Source organism: Artibeus jamaicensis, unplaced genomic scaffold, assembly GCF_021234435.1.
Source record: "Artibeus jamaicensis isolate MK-2021 breed Jamaican fruit bat unplaced genomic scaffold, CSHL_Jam_final scaffold_916, whole genome shotgun sequence".
In the NCBI taxonomy this organism is placed as follows: Eukaryota; Metazoa; Chordata; class Mammalia; order Chiroptera; family Phyllostomidae; genus Artibeus; species Artibeus jamaicensis.
Window position 1 is genome coordinate 48,635,212 of NW_026522059.1, and position 14,997 is coordinate 48,650,208.

Here is a 14,997-nt window from a genome sequence, read left to right on the forward strand (position 1 = left end):
TAATGTCACGGGCAAGGGTGGTATGGGTGGGTGACAGAATGGGCAGTACCCAATGTGTGAGTTTTTAGGTCAGTTAAAGGAAAGCATTCTGAATGGTGTTTTCCATGGAAGTGCCAGATAGGTCAAGTGATGGCAATTACCTGGAAATGAAGTTTGAAGGATCTTTAGCCACATTATGCCAGTCTTCCATAGTGGAAGGTTTATTTAGTGTGGTACATAGAACACATCGGAAAGGAAAATCTGAAAGCAGGGGTCAGGTTCACAGTTCTTTCCTAAATCCCATTGGAGATAATTGCCCAGATTTTTGGTAGAGGTGTTGGGAATGGAGGGGAACTCTCCATCCTTATTTCATCAAGAAGGGATTAGTAAATATGTTTACAGTGTAGTTATTTAATGTAACATTTTTTAAATTTCTCATGACCAAAGTTCACTACACGTTTATTTGTAAAATACAGAAAAGCACACACACACAAGACACATTTTTTGGAAATACCTGTTAAAGAAAGGAGTATCTTTCCTAAATATTATATGAATCTGTAGTTATAACATTGACTTTGATGGAAAGAGAGCCAGGCTACGAGTTTTTAAAAGGACTTATTGAAGTGTTTTAATATATTGATGCCAGAGTACTTTAAACTTGGTAATTAATTTTATTTCTTTATTCCTCCTTTCAGGTAGATGCACGGAGCATACCAGTATTAACAAAATGGCAAAATTCATATAGCATTAAAGTTGTACTTCAAGAACTAAGACGTCTAATGATGTCCAAAGAGAATATGAAGCTTCCACAGCCACCAGAAGGACAAACATACAACAATTAATTTTAGTGGATCTCAAACTTGTCTTAAATCAACAATCTTCTATTTGTGTTAATGTCTTGATTAAATATCACAATGCAAAGTACCCACACATTAAGTAAAAGAATTCCATCTGGTAAACATGACCTGGACATTTGTAAGAATATATTTAATATATGTATATGCATTATGTTTTCAGGTAACAGAAGGAAAAATGCAGCACATTTGTTTTTATGGCACTGTCATGTAAACATAAACCTGCAGTACTCAAAATAGAATTCAGGTTTATAAAATGAAAGTATGGTGAAAAGTGTCAGATAGATGTGGTAGAAGCATGTGTGTTTCTAAAAATCTCAAGAAGGAAAAAGAAATGGCATGCTTTATCCATCTTGCTTAGTGAAAAGAGCTTCAGTTTAAATTATCTGAAGTAGCAGGTACAATGAATATTGTCAAAATTGTTTTAATTTTCAAAGTAGTGTGAATGCTGACTACCAGTAGTATCAAAAATATGTTAAGGATTGTTTTGATACCTGCATTTATAATAAAAAAATGTCATGGGGAAGGTTGATGAATTTCTGTTAAAAGCTATTTCTGTACGTTACATGTAACATACATGACAAATATTTGTTTACAGTTTTTGACAGATATACATTTAAGTTTAAGTGAAATCAGCAAAAAGGAAATAAGTATGGATATGTGATTTTTCGTATTAAAGTTAGTCTTAAAATGTAAATAAAATGTGGATTGTGTCCTCAGAAACTGTGCCATTTCTATTATATTGATGTGGTATATGTACAGTACCTTGCCAAGGTAGCAAAAATTTGAATTGTTTTGTAGCTTTCCATTCATATACACTTTTTATTATTTATCCTATTTTGTATACTTCTTGTGAATTCAAATTTGCAGAGTACAAATTATTTGAAAAGTTTTAATTTCTTTCAGCAAGGAAGAATCCCAAATATTGTATTTTCATTTTGATTTTACCATAAATATATTAAAATATGTTCGAATTCTAGCAGTTTTTATAGAATTATAGATTGTAAATTATTCCAATATACATTTTTTTTTTCTTTACAACTTTTTAAATTTTTTTCTCCCGATGCTTTTAATACATTTCTGTGACATTTCTTCTCCCAATGCTTTTAGATACTAACTGGGATTAATTTTATCCATTCCACTGTCTTTCACTTTGGCACATATGTATTTGGTACTGATGTTCTGTTTACCAAAGTGATGAGAGGTTTTAAGTTACTGGTTTTCATTTCAAAACCCTAGCCATATTACTTTGTTGAAAATACTCTTTCACATGGAATTCACTGAACAAAATAGAAAGACAGGCAACAAGGACAGATTTCTTAAATATGCCCTGACGTGTTTCTATCAAATTCATTTAAATCTAAAGCTTTGAGCTACCTTTTCGGTGTCAATAATATATTAAAGTCAGTGACAACTTGTCTAAACTTTCAGTTTCAACATGACTATTGTATTTTAATTGCAAAAGATTTTTAAAATGCTTTAAACTGACACATAGAGAACATACCAGTACAAATTAGTGCATGTGTAATTTATTAAAATAGGTTTGAAATGAACTATTACCTTGGAATACACTCTTAAAGTTATTACATTCTTAAAGGAGAGTAAGTTGGATTACACTAACATCATACATAGTTACTGATGGTCTAAATCAATCTCTTTAATAATTTCCACTTTGAAAATGTGTTTTGTCATAATGGGCGCTGTGAAGCATTTGAATGCTGTTAAATTATTTACATATTAGTGGGCTGAGAATCTGGATACCTTAATCTCATTCTCTTTTGTTTCCCCATATCCCATAATATGAAGTTTTGGGTTTTTTAAAAAAATTTTCCTCAAGTATATGTTGTCTGAGTTGACTCTAAGTTTATGTCCCTTCTTTTGTTTTTGAGACTGTATCTCTTCTGAAATCTGCATGCTCTTTAGCTAATTTCCAAAGCAGGATCCATTTTGCATGTAACAATCAAGATATACATGGCAAGCTAAGACACACTGGTTGATTATAGGAGGAGTTAATACACAACTACTCTTAAATGTAGTAACATTTCTAAGGCAGCAGTTTTGAAGCTATTTTTCATTTGCCTGTTTTGTAAAGTGGCTAAGGTTGTGGGAGTGTATTATTAACTTAAATGAACTGTAAAATTGCTTTGAAATTTGTTTAAAAGGTTAGGAGTTGAGACCCTGGGGATGATTTTATATTAATAAAGATTACAAAAATAAAATTCTTGTCCTGTTAGGTCAGTGTTATGCTTTAATGGTTTTAATTACTAATTTTCAGAATTTTATTAGTATTTTAAAGTAATGAGATTTGCTGTTACAAAGTTTTTAGAATTTTGGAACCAACAGTTGTAAGAATAGTCAATGGTATTTAAGACTGTCATGTATAAAATACCAAAATGTATAGTTTTAAATCATCCTTTCAAAATAACTTACCACACTGCAGATTTTGGTAAGTGATTGGAGGGTGAATTAGTTTGAATCCCGTATAATTTATTAGTCTGGATTGCTTAATATCAATATATCAATTTAACTTTCTCACTAAATATTATTGATAAATACACATGAAATACATATTTTTTGGAGAATTTAGAGGACAGAGCTATAAAATTTTAATGTATTTTTCTTGATAGATTTGGTGTGCATGGCTTTGGGTAGTGCTGGCAGGTGCTCCAGAAATTAAAGACTTTGGTCAAAACTAGATTAACTTTTTAAAAAAATTAATTTACTGGGGCGACATTGGTTAATAAAATTATATAGGTTTCAGGGGTACAATTCATAATACATCATTTATATATTATATTGTGTGTTCACCACCTCAAATCAAATCTTTTGCTATCACATTTTGTACCCCTGTGACCCTCTTCTTCCTCTCCCCACCCCTATTTCCCTTGGTAATGACCATTCTGTTGTCTGTCTATGAAGTTTTTTGTTTTTGTTTTTTTTCCCTATTAATCCTTTCATGATTTGCATTCAGCCCCACTACCACGTCCCCTCAGACAGTCTGTCCTCTGTATCTATGAGTCTGTTTCTGTTTTGTTTGTTTATTTTGTTATTTAGATTCCACATCTTAAGTGAAATCATGTATTTGTCTTTCTCTGACTGGTTTATTTCACTTAACATAAATGTTCTACAGGTCAATTCGTGCTATTGCAAAAGATACGATTTCCTCTTTTTATATTAGTGAGTAGTGTTCTGTTGTATAAATGTGCCAGAGCTTTTTTATCCGCTCATCTACTGACGGGTACTTGGGCTTACAAATCCTAGCTATTTTAATTAACGCTGAAATGAACATTCTGGTGCATACAGTCTTTCAAATTAGTGCCAGTTTTCTTTGGATAAACTGTCAGAAGGGGAATAGCTGGGTCATAAAAAAGTTTCATTTTTAACTGTTTCAGGTAAATCCCTACCGCTTTCCACGGTAGCTGTACCAGTCTTCATTCCCACCAACAGTGCATGAAGGACCCCTTCTCTCCACGTCCTCATCAGCACTTGTTATGATGGCTGTTCTGACAGGTGTGAGGTGATACCTCATTGTGGTTTTAATTTGCATTTCTCTGACATCATGTGTCTATTTCATATGTCTAGTGCCCATCTGCATGTCCACTCTGGAGAAGTATCTATGCAGGTTCTTTGCTCATTTTTTAATTTGATTTTTTTTGGTGTAGAGTTGTATGAATATTAATTTTGAATATTAAGCCCTTATCAGATGTGCCATTGGAGATTATGTTCTCCCAGTTAGAGGTTTCGTAACAGTGTGGGTCATGCCAGATTGCTGGGCAACAGAGGGGAGAACTCCAACCCAGTATGAGAAGCTGCCTGACCCTCTTCCCCAGGAGAAGGGAGGGGCCAGTGAGAAACTGCAACCTGCGAAATAGGCTTTCTTACCCCGTGGGAGGGTAAACAACTGGTGTGCTTATGACACAGCTGGAGGGAGCTTGTACAGAACATGTGTGGGCTAAAAAGGTCACAAAACGTGTAATAAGGTGACTCCCAGCTTCAAAGGAGATGCTTGTGGCCCTGTGCAGGGCTGGGAAACAGCCCTTTTCCTCAAAATGGCAGTGGGAAGAAGGCCAGAGACACTGTGGAGCTGACAAATATGGTGGATGTTAATGCACATTGGTTGAAAAGCTAGATGCTCTGTTGCATGGGATTCTGGGCCGTCTTTAAAAAGGAAAATGCCAAGAAGCACCTGGGCCTTTCCCTTCCCCTGCTAGTCCAGTTGGCCACAGTGGCCCTGAAGGCCGTTGTGGTTGGGGAACGTTCCAGCCCCCCTTCTATACAGAGAGTGGCAGCAGCATTGTCAGTGATGCACAGCCCTGCCCAACAAGTCGCATAGACAGGACACCTGCGGAGAGACTTGGAACCAAGCTGACTAAAAATTTGCCAAGCAGCCTGGATTCTCCCACTGGCATTCTCCCAAGGATGGCACTTTAAAATGGGGAAAGGGATTCCAGGCACATCCTAGAACTGGTCTGGCCTGGCAGGGGGTAGCAAAGGATTTTAGTGTTTTAAAGGGAACAGGGTGGTCTGTGTTGCAGAAACCTGGCCATTATTCAAAACTGTATAGCCTTTAAATAAACATCCCCTTTATCCTTTTCCACCAAACTTCTGATTCCAGAGTTTTGCCTATAGCCAGCCAGTAAGCAGTAGAATCCCACTGACTGTTCTCCAACAGCACTGGCTATTCTGTGCCAGTTTGATATTTCATTTTGTTTATTTCCTTTACTGTGCAAGAAGTTTTTAGTGTGATGCAGTCCCACATTTATCTTTTGTTCCTCTTGCCTAAGGAGATACTTCAGAAAACATTACTGTGTATGAGAAATTTTCTAGATCATCCTGCCTGCTTTCTGCTAGAATATTTATGATTTTGAATCTAACATTTAAGTGTTTAATCCATTTTGAGTTTCTTCTTATGTATGGTGTAAGAAAGTGGTTTATTGTATTTTTTGCATGTATCTGTTTTACCAACATCTATTTCCTTCACCAGATTGGGGAAGTTTTCCTTCATTATTTGTTCAAATAAGTTTTCAATTTCTTGCTCTTTTTCTTCTTCTGGCACTCCTAGGATTCGGGTGTTGGAATGTTTGAAGTTGTCCCAGAGGTTCCTAAGCATCTTCTCTCTTTTTTTTTTTTTTTCCTTTTTTTTGCATTCTTGTTTCTTCCTTGTGTTCAGGTTGGATGCTGATTTTTTCCTTTTGTTCCAAATCGTTGTTCTGAGTCCCGGTTTCCTTCCTTTCACTGTTGGTTCCCTGTATATTTTCCTTTATTTCACTTTGTGTTGCCTTCATTTCTTCTTTTTGCAAGCAAGCTCAACCAATTCTGTGAGCATCCTCATTACCAGATAGGTTGGCTATCTCTATGACACTTAGTTATTTTTCTGGAGCTTTGATCTGTTCTTTCATTTGGGCTGTATTTCTTTGTCTTGGTGCCTCTGTTATGCCTAAGGGGCAGACAGAGCCTTAGGTATTCACCAGGGTGGGGCAACCCCCCACTGCTTTGTGGTGCTCTATGTCAGGGAGGGGTTGGAGAGGGAACAGTGCTGCATGCTGCATTCTTATCCCACTTTCCGTCACTTCCCTTGCTTCCCACAGGTGGTTAAGCCCTTCAGGTGCTGATTTGCAGGTGGGTGTGTTTGTGTACATTCTAGGACCCTGTGGGTCTCTCTCCAGTGTATGCTCCTGTGAGGCTGGGAGTTTCTCCCCCGGCTGCAATCCCCACAGATTTTTTCCTCAAACCGTGTTTTTCAGTCCTAAGTTTCCTGAGTGGAAACCCTGGATTTTGAGGTCTGTCTTGCTCCCCAGCTTTCCCTTGGGCTGTGTACTCGGGAATGTGGGATTGCCTGTGTAGTCCTCAAGCTGCAGCCTTGCCATGTCCTCTCCACCCTGCTGTTTGTCTCCTGCCCTTCTACTGCTGGTTGAATGTTTCTTCAATTCCGTGGTTGTTGGACTTCCATGCAAATGTTTTTCTGGCAGTTTTGGTTGTTCTTTGTTTTTAAATTGGCTGTTTTCCCTCTTGGTTGTGCAAGGAAGTGAAGCGATTCTGCCTATGCCTCCATCTTGGCCCCCCAGGGTTCCAGCAAAGGCTGCCATTTCATCCTATCCTTGAACACAGTTTCTGCTTCCACTTACTTGTATCTTTTTTAGTTTCTTCCTTCAGTTTTCAGAGTACAGGTCTTTTACATCCTATGTTAAATTTATCCCAAGGTATTTTATTTTTTGGTGCACTCATAAAAAGGATTGTTTTCTCAGTCTTTTTCTGATAGTTCATTATTGGTGTGTGGAAGTGAGACTAATTTCTGTTATTTATTTTGTGTCCTGCTATATTACTGAATTTATCAGTTCTAATATTTATTTTTTGGTGGACTCTTCAGTGTCTCTACATGCAGTATCATGCCATCTTCAAATTACGACAGTTTTACTTCTTTTTTTTTTTTTGCAATGTGGATACCTTTTACTTCTTGTCTGATTGCTGTGGCTAGGGCTTCCAGTAATATGTTGAATGAAAGTGGCAAAAGTGGACATTCCTGTTTTGTTCCTGATCAAAGGAAACACTTTTTACTCATTGAGTATGATGCTGGCTATGGGTATTGTATGTGGCCTTTATTCTATTGAGGTATGTTCCCTGTATTCCCACTTTGCTGAGCGTTCTTTATCATAAATGTGTGTTATATTTTATTAAATGCTTTTTCTACATTTATTGATATGACCTTGTGAGTTTTAGCCTTCATTTTTGTGTGGTATATAATGTTAACTGAATGCAGATATTCTACCAAGCTTGCAGCCAGGAATAAATCCCACTTGATTATGGTGTACGAGTGTTTTAAATGTATTGCTGGATCCAGTTTGCTAATATTTTGTTAAGGATTTTAGCATCTATGTTTATCAGGGATAGTAGCCTACAGTTATTTTTGTCTTTTTTAGTGTCTATCTGATTTTGAAATTAGGATAGTGCTGGCCTGGTAAGATGAGCTTGGGAGTCTTTCCTCCCCTTGAATTTTTTGAATTAGTTTGAGGATAGGTGTGTGTTCTTTAAATGTTTGGTAAAATTTGCCTGTGAAGCTATCTGGCCCAAGACTTGTGTTTCTTAGGAGTTTGTTTTTTTGTTTTTTTTAAATACTGATTCAATTTCACTAGTTATAATCTACGTATACAGATTTTGTGATTCTTCCTGTTTCAGTTTGGAAGATTGTATGTTTCTAAGACTTTTTCTGTTTCATCTAGATTGTCCAATTTGTTGGCATATAGTTTGTAATATTTTCTTACGATCTGTTGTATTTCTGTGGAGTCAGTTGTTACTTCTTTCATTTCTGATTTTATTTATTTGGGTTCTCTTTTTTTTTTCTTGATGTGTCTGGGCACAGGTTTGTCAATCTTGTTTATATTTTCAAACAACCAGCACTCCGTTGATATTTTTTTATTTTTAAAAACACTCTTTAAAAAAATAAAACACTCTTATTTTGTTTATTTCTGCTGTCATCTTTATTATTTTCTTCCTTCTACTCCCTTTGGACTTTGTTTTTTTTTCTTCTAGTTGCTTTAAGTATATAGTTAGATTGTTTGAGTTTTTTGTTTCCTGAGGTAGTCTTGTTAAGCTATGAATTTCCCTGTTAGGGCTGCTTTCACCATGTTCCATAGTTTTTGGGTTGTTGTATTCTCATATTCATTTGTTTCGAGGTATCTTTGAATTTTTCCTTGATCTCATAGTTGACCCATTCACTGTTTATTAACACATTATTTGGCCTGCATGTTTTAATGTTTTTTTCTAGTTTTTTTCTTGTCATACCATTATGGTCAGAGAAGGTGTTTCATATACGACTTCAATGTTTTAAATTTATTGAGACTTGTCTTGTGTCCTAACCTGTGGTCTGTTTTAGAAAATGTTTCATGTGCACTTGAGAATAATGTATATTCTGCTGGTTTGGGTTGAAATGCCCTGAAGATGTCAGTTAAATTCATCTGATCTAGTATGTGTCATTTGAGGCCACTGTTTCCTTGTTCTCCGTTTTCAAGGTCTATCCATTGATGTCAGTGGATCTTGTGAAGTTCCCTACTGTGACTGTATTACTGTTGAGCTCTTCCTTTATGTCCATCAAGATTTACTTCATATATTTCGGTGCTCCTATGTTGGGTGCATAAATGTTTACAGGGTAATATCCTGTTGTTGCCTTACTTTATCATTATATAGAGTCCTTGTTTGTCGCTTTTTATAGCCTTTGTTTTAAAGTCTGTTTTGTTAGATATAAGTTTTACTACTACAGTGTTCTTTCCATTTGCATGAAATACCTCTTTCCATCTCTGTACTTTAAGTCTGTGTGTGTCTTTTCTGCTGAATCGACTCTCTTGTCAATACCATATGCAGTAAGATCCCCAGAAAACTGGGTATCTTCTGGAGGATGGGCCCCTTGTAGTACAGGCATCCTGTGTTAGGTGAATGGGATAATAACCCATCTGTAGGAGTATACCGTCTGGCATTATTGTGAGAGGCTGTGTCTGGCATCGGGGACATTTTTTTTTTAAGGCTTTCAAAACGTATACCCATTTCATGACGGGTAATTTACGAGTCTACCTGCTCATACCACTTGAGTTTTCAGCAGTTTTTGACCAAAAACAGCATGACCCTCATGCCCCATCCTCCTCATTTACCTAATCTCTCCAAGTGACATTTTTTTATATGTATATCCTGGATGAACAAAGTCCTCAAAGGGAAATGTGCCAATTTGGAAGAGATGAAATGAAAAATGGCAGAAGCACTAAAAGGCATCAAAATCGATGAGTTCAAAAACTGTTTTGAGCAATGGAGAAAAACATTTCAATAGGTATATTGCATCAAATGGAGGGTACTTTGAAGGTGACCGAAGTTTAAACATAAGAATAAATGCACAATTTTTAATACATAAATTAGGATATTTTTGGTTCTCCCCTTCTGTATGAGGTCTTGTTTTCTCATCCATTCAACTGATCCATGTGTTTTGATTAGAGCACTTAAGCCATTCACATTTAAAATGATTATTGATACATATCTATTTATTACCATTTTAGTCCTTACAACTGTTAGTTCTCCTTCTTTACCTTCTTCTTTCCTTTGGGTTTTTGGGTTTTTTTGGTTTTTGTTTTTGTTTTTTTTGTCTTAAAGAAGACCCTTTAACATTTCTGTTAATAGTGGTTTGGTGGTAAAGAACCTAATTTGGTTTTTTGTTTGTTTTGGTCTGGATGCTCTTTATTGCTCCTTCAATTTTAAATAGTAGTCTTGCTGGGTAAAATAATCTTGGGTATAGGTTTTCCCTTTTCATCACTTAGAGTATTTCTTGTTAATCCCTTTTGGCCTGAAATGTTTGTCTTGAGAAATCAGCTGATAGTCTTTTTTTTTTTTTTTAATGTAACTGTCTTTCACTGCTTTTAAGACCCTCCCTTTGTCTTTATATTATGATGTGCCTGAGTGTGGGCTTCTTAGGGTTCATCTTGTTAGGGACTCTCTGTGCTTCCTGAACTTGTGTTTCCTATCCTTTACCAGGTTAAGGAAGTTTTCAGTCATTATTTCTTTGAGTAGGTTCTCAATCCCTTGGTCTCTTCTTCTGGTACCTGTATGATATGAATGTTATTACACTTCATGTGTACATTAAGACTTGCTAATTTCCTTGCCACCTGTTAAAGGACTCGCTTTTAATCCTGGTTTCCTCAATAACAGTTGTGTGATTTTGATCAGTTAATTTCATTTGGTTGGTTACATTAATTCATTAATTTAACTAGAAATGTATTAGGTTCCTATAGTCCACCAGACATGTATACAGTGGTGTCACAGGACCTCTTCTAAAGCATGATAATCTAGTGAGGTTTAGTAGTAGGCAAACAGGTACTTTGCCCAGTGACAAAACCCAGGAGAGTTGAAGTATTGGTATTTGGGGAGCATTCAGAAGGAGCACCAACCCTCTTGGGACAAAATTTCCAAGGTTCCTTTAACAGCTACAAGTGTTCAAATTCATAGCATATATTTTTAAGTGAATATAAACTGTAAATACTGATTTGCTCATCATTCCTGGTGTTTGGTAACCTGTAATTATTAAAGAGTTACATTGTCATTAAAGGAAAAAAACTATTAGACTTTGGACAGCCCACATATTCTCTGCAATAGTTTTTTCATCCACAAAAAGGGAATTGGAGTAGACAAGTTTTGAGGCACCTTCAGTTCTTAGTTCTTTGATTTTTCATTCACAATGTGTGTTTTAAGCAGCTTGGAATGCTTTACTGTATGTTAAATAGTGCTGGCCCTATGGTTATCACACAGAATGATAGTTTCATTTGCATGTAGTGTACAGTTTGTCTTTTAAAAAGATTTAATTCAGTGGCATAGATCAGTGCTTCTTAGATTTTAACAGCATTCCTGGGGGGTGTTAAAAGGCAGATTTTAATTCAGTATGTCTGGGGTGGGTCCTGAGTTTCTGTATTTCTAAATCCCAGTGGTGTCCTCACTGGCATGGAATGTGCTGCTCGCTGTCATTGCCAACTTCACCTGATTGTGTTGGCATAACCATTGAACAAAAAGGTCTGGCAAGCAAACTACTGGACATCACAGAAATGCCAGCTTATAGTGGAGGAGGGAAAAATGAGCAGTGGAGCCTCCTTCTCATTACTGCTACAACTGTTGAGGTTTTATTTTTAAAATTCAATATATGTTTCTCAAATATTTTTAAATGACCAGGACAAATTAACACATGATAGATACAAATAGACACATAATAGATATTTGTCAATTTAATAACTTACTATGTAGCTGAGTATGGTTTTAAGGTTCTTTAATGATGTTTATTGAATCATCTTTATTTCTTTTTTTCTAGTTCTTAACTTCAGCCACATATGTTGTGAGATTAGGTAGAAAGCCTCTTAATACATTCCAAGCACAACAGACATTTATCTTTCTGAGCTCATAGTATTATTTTTGTTTAAAGTCTCCCTGTTTGCATTTCAAGTGAGTATGACTATTCTCTAACTTTGAGACTTTTTTTGAGAAAAAGTTCCCATGTAAAAGTGATGACTTTTTTGTCATCAAAAAACATATTTGATTACCACTGAGTTTGATGATGTGTTCCCTGCCAAGAGTCAGCTATGTTAAAGGCGAATCTTGCTAAAATCAAAGCTGTGACAGCGTGAGCCATCTGCATCAGAGAATATTTTCATCACTGAAAATTATGTTCGTTAGCAAGTATACTTAAAAAAAAGCATTATGCTGAGTGAAATAGGCCAGGTGTTGAAAGACAAATACCATATGATCTCACCTTTAACAGGAAGCTAAACAACAAAACAAACAAGCAAGCAGAATAAAAACAAAGACACTGAAATAGAGAACAAGGGGATAGTGACCAGAGGGGAGAGGGAAGGGAATTTAAGGGGAAAAAGTGGGAGGGATTTGGAGGAACAAATAGGAAGGACACAGGGACTAACTAAGGGGGGTGGAAATGGGAGGGAGGTGGGGAGCACAGGGTGGGGGAGGCTGGGATGGGAGAAATAGACAAAAAACTGTACTTGAAAAATAACTAAAATAAAAAATAAAATAATAAACAGAAAAAAATCTCTAAGCAAAGAGTAAAGGGGCAAGTAAAAAACTTCATGGTATCTTCCAGAATATTGGCTGTTTCTAAATAGGTATATTCTAGCATGGATTGAAATTTTAATGAGTTATGTATAACTTCAAACAAATTTGGAAAGCAGTGTAGTAGACAACCATTATTTGCCTCTTTTTTTTTTTTTGAAGAGTGGTGGGCATTGGCCATTTTCCCCTCCGGGGACAGACGTGTGTGATACAAGTAAGAGGAGTCATTGTGAACCGTAATTCTCACTGTGAGTGTGAAACTAGTCTGAGAAGACAAGCTATTGCAAGGCACAGATGTAAGCAATGGACACATAGGATAGTGGTCATTTTCAAGCTGGCTCCTGTTTCCTCCGAATCCCAGGTTTACTCCTGCCTTTTTCATTGTATGTGAGCTATTAATATTTTTATAATTGCTTAATTAATTTTTGTTCTAAGACAAATTAAAAATTGTTGATTAATTGATTTATGCATCCGTTCAATGTAGTTATTGGCACACACCTCACTCTGGCCCACCAGAAATATACACTTTAACACTTTTTTAAAAACTGATTTCATTTTATTTTTTTGTAAGTTTTCACTGTTTTTAAAAATATATTTTATTTATCTTTTTAGAGAGGAAGGGAAGGAGAGTAGGAGAGAAATATCAATGTATGGTTGCCTCTTGTGAATCCCCTGCTGGGAACTGGCCTGCAACCCAGGCATGTGCCCTGACTTGGAATCGAACCATGATTGTGTGGTTCGCAGACCCGCGCTCAATCCACTGAGCTACACCAGCCAGGGCTTTGTAATTGATTTTACAGAGAGAGGAAGGGAGAGAGAGAGAGAGAAACAATTTGTTGTTCAATTTGTTTATGCATTCATTGGTTTATTTTTGTATGTGCCCCAAATGGGGACTGAGTCTGCAACCTTGGTTATTGGGACAATGTTCTAACAAATTGAGCTACCTGGCCAGGACCTAGGCATTTGACATAAGTCAAAAAGTAACCATGTGGAGGTTGGACAGTTCCCCTTTGGACATGTTGTACCAACATTGGACATGTGGAGGAAACTAGTTTACCTTTGAGGTAACTTGGTATGAAATACTGCCAAATAGGGCTCTTTAGTAGAGGATGGTGACCAACAACCTGCCCAGATCCTCTCTCCTAAGGGTGAATGATGTGTGCACCCAGGGACTCCCTGGAGTTGAAGCTGTGTTGGACAGCGCTGCAGTGTTGCTCTGCTGCTGTAGGAAGCCCACTTCCTTCCAGTCCTGGGAGTGCTGGGTGGTCCCAAGCCCTGGATAGCTGGGAGATCAGGTTCCGTTATACCTACATTTCCATGAGCTTTTAATTTTTGTTCTTTTCTAAGTCGAGATTAGATTCTAATCTAATTGAGATTTAAATTACATACCATCTTAAAGTGTACAGTTCAGCAGTTTAGAGAATATCCACAAGATTTTGCAACCATCACCACTATCTAATTCCATATCATTTGGGAATGATGGACATTTGGACTGTTTCCATCTTTTGGCTACTATAAATAATACTTTTTAAAAATTCTTGTATATGTTTTTGTGTGGACACATTTTTTATTGGATTTATTGGGGTGATATTGGTTAATAAAACTATCCAGGTTTCAAGTTATATAATTCTAAACTACATCAATTACATATTGTATTGTGTGTTCACCACCCCAAGTCAAATCTCCTTCCATCATAATTTATCTCTTACATAGTTTCTTTTACCTCCCTGTACTTCCTTCCCCTCTGGTAATCACCTTGCTGTTTGTGACTATGAGGTTTTTTTTCTTAATTTCTTCACCTTTTACACTTGGTGTCACAACTCCCTACCCCTCGGAGAGCTGACAGTCTTTTCTCTATTAGTCCTTTTCTATTTCTATTGTTTGTTATTTTGTTCATTAGATTCCACATATGAGTGAAACAATATGGTATTTGTCTTTCTCTGACTTATTTGAGTTAGAATAATGCTCTCCAGGCCCATTCATTCTATTGCAAAGAGTTAAATTTCTTTTTCTTTTCTTTCTTTCTTTCTTTTTTTATAGTGAGTTGTATTCCATTGTATAAATATGAAAACTTTTTAATTCACTCATCTTCTCATGGGCTCCTTCCAAATCTTGATTATTGTAAATAATGCTACAGTGAACATAGGAGTGCATAGTCTTTTGAGTTAGATTTTTTGCTTTCTTTGGATCTATTCCCAGAGGTGGAATCACTGGATCATAAGGCAGTTTCATTTTTACTATTTTGATAAACTCCACACTGTTTTCCACAGTGGCTCCATCAATCCGCACTCCTACCAACAGTGTAATAGGGCTGCATTTTCTCCACATACTCACCAGCACTTGTTGGTTGATTTATTGATGATAGCCATTCGGACAGGTGTGAGGCAATATCTCATTGTGGTTTTATTTTGCATTTATCTGATGATTAGTGACATTAAGTATTTTTTCATATGTCTTTTGGCTACCTGTGGACATAACTATTTTCATTTCTCCTGGGTGAATACATAGGAGTGGAATTGCTGAGTCACATGGTAACTCTATGTTTAAGTTATTTGAGGAATGTATGATGGTTCCAGTTGCTCCA

The 14,997-nt window shown here is 36.4% G+C and overlaps 1 protein-coding gene across 3 annotated transcripts in view; it reads left to right on the forward strand.

Annotated features, from left to right (window-relative positions):
- Positions 1 to 3,051, forward strand: part of UBE2V2 (ubiquitin conjugating enzyme E2 V2) — a 57,616-nt gene extending 54,565 nt beyond the window's left edge. For 2 of the 3 annotated variants that reach the window (XM_037133569.2, XM_053661070.1), the window contains one exon: positions 675 to 3,050. In XM_037133569.2, coding sequence (XP_036989464.1) covers positions 675 to 821 — 147 coding nt within the window. In that variant the 3' untranslated portion in view covers positions 822 to 3,050. Of the gene's footprint in view, positions 1 to 674 lie in introns of all 3 variants that reach the window. The other variant, XM_037133570.2, reaches the window with a different exon arrangement.
- The last annotated feature ends 11,946 nt before the right edge of the window (positions 3,052 to 14,997 follow it).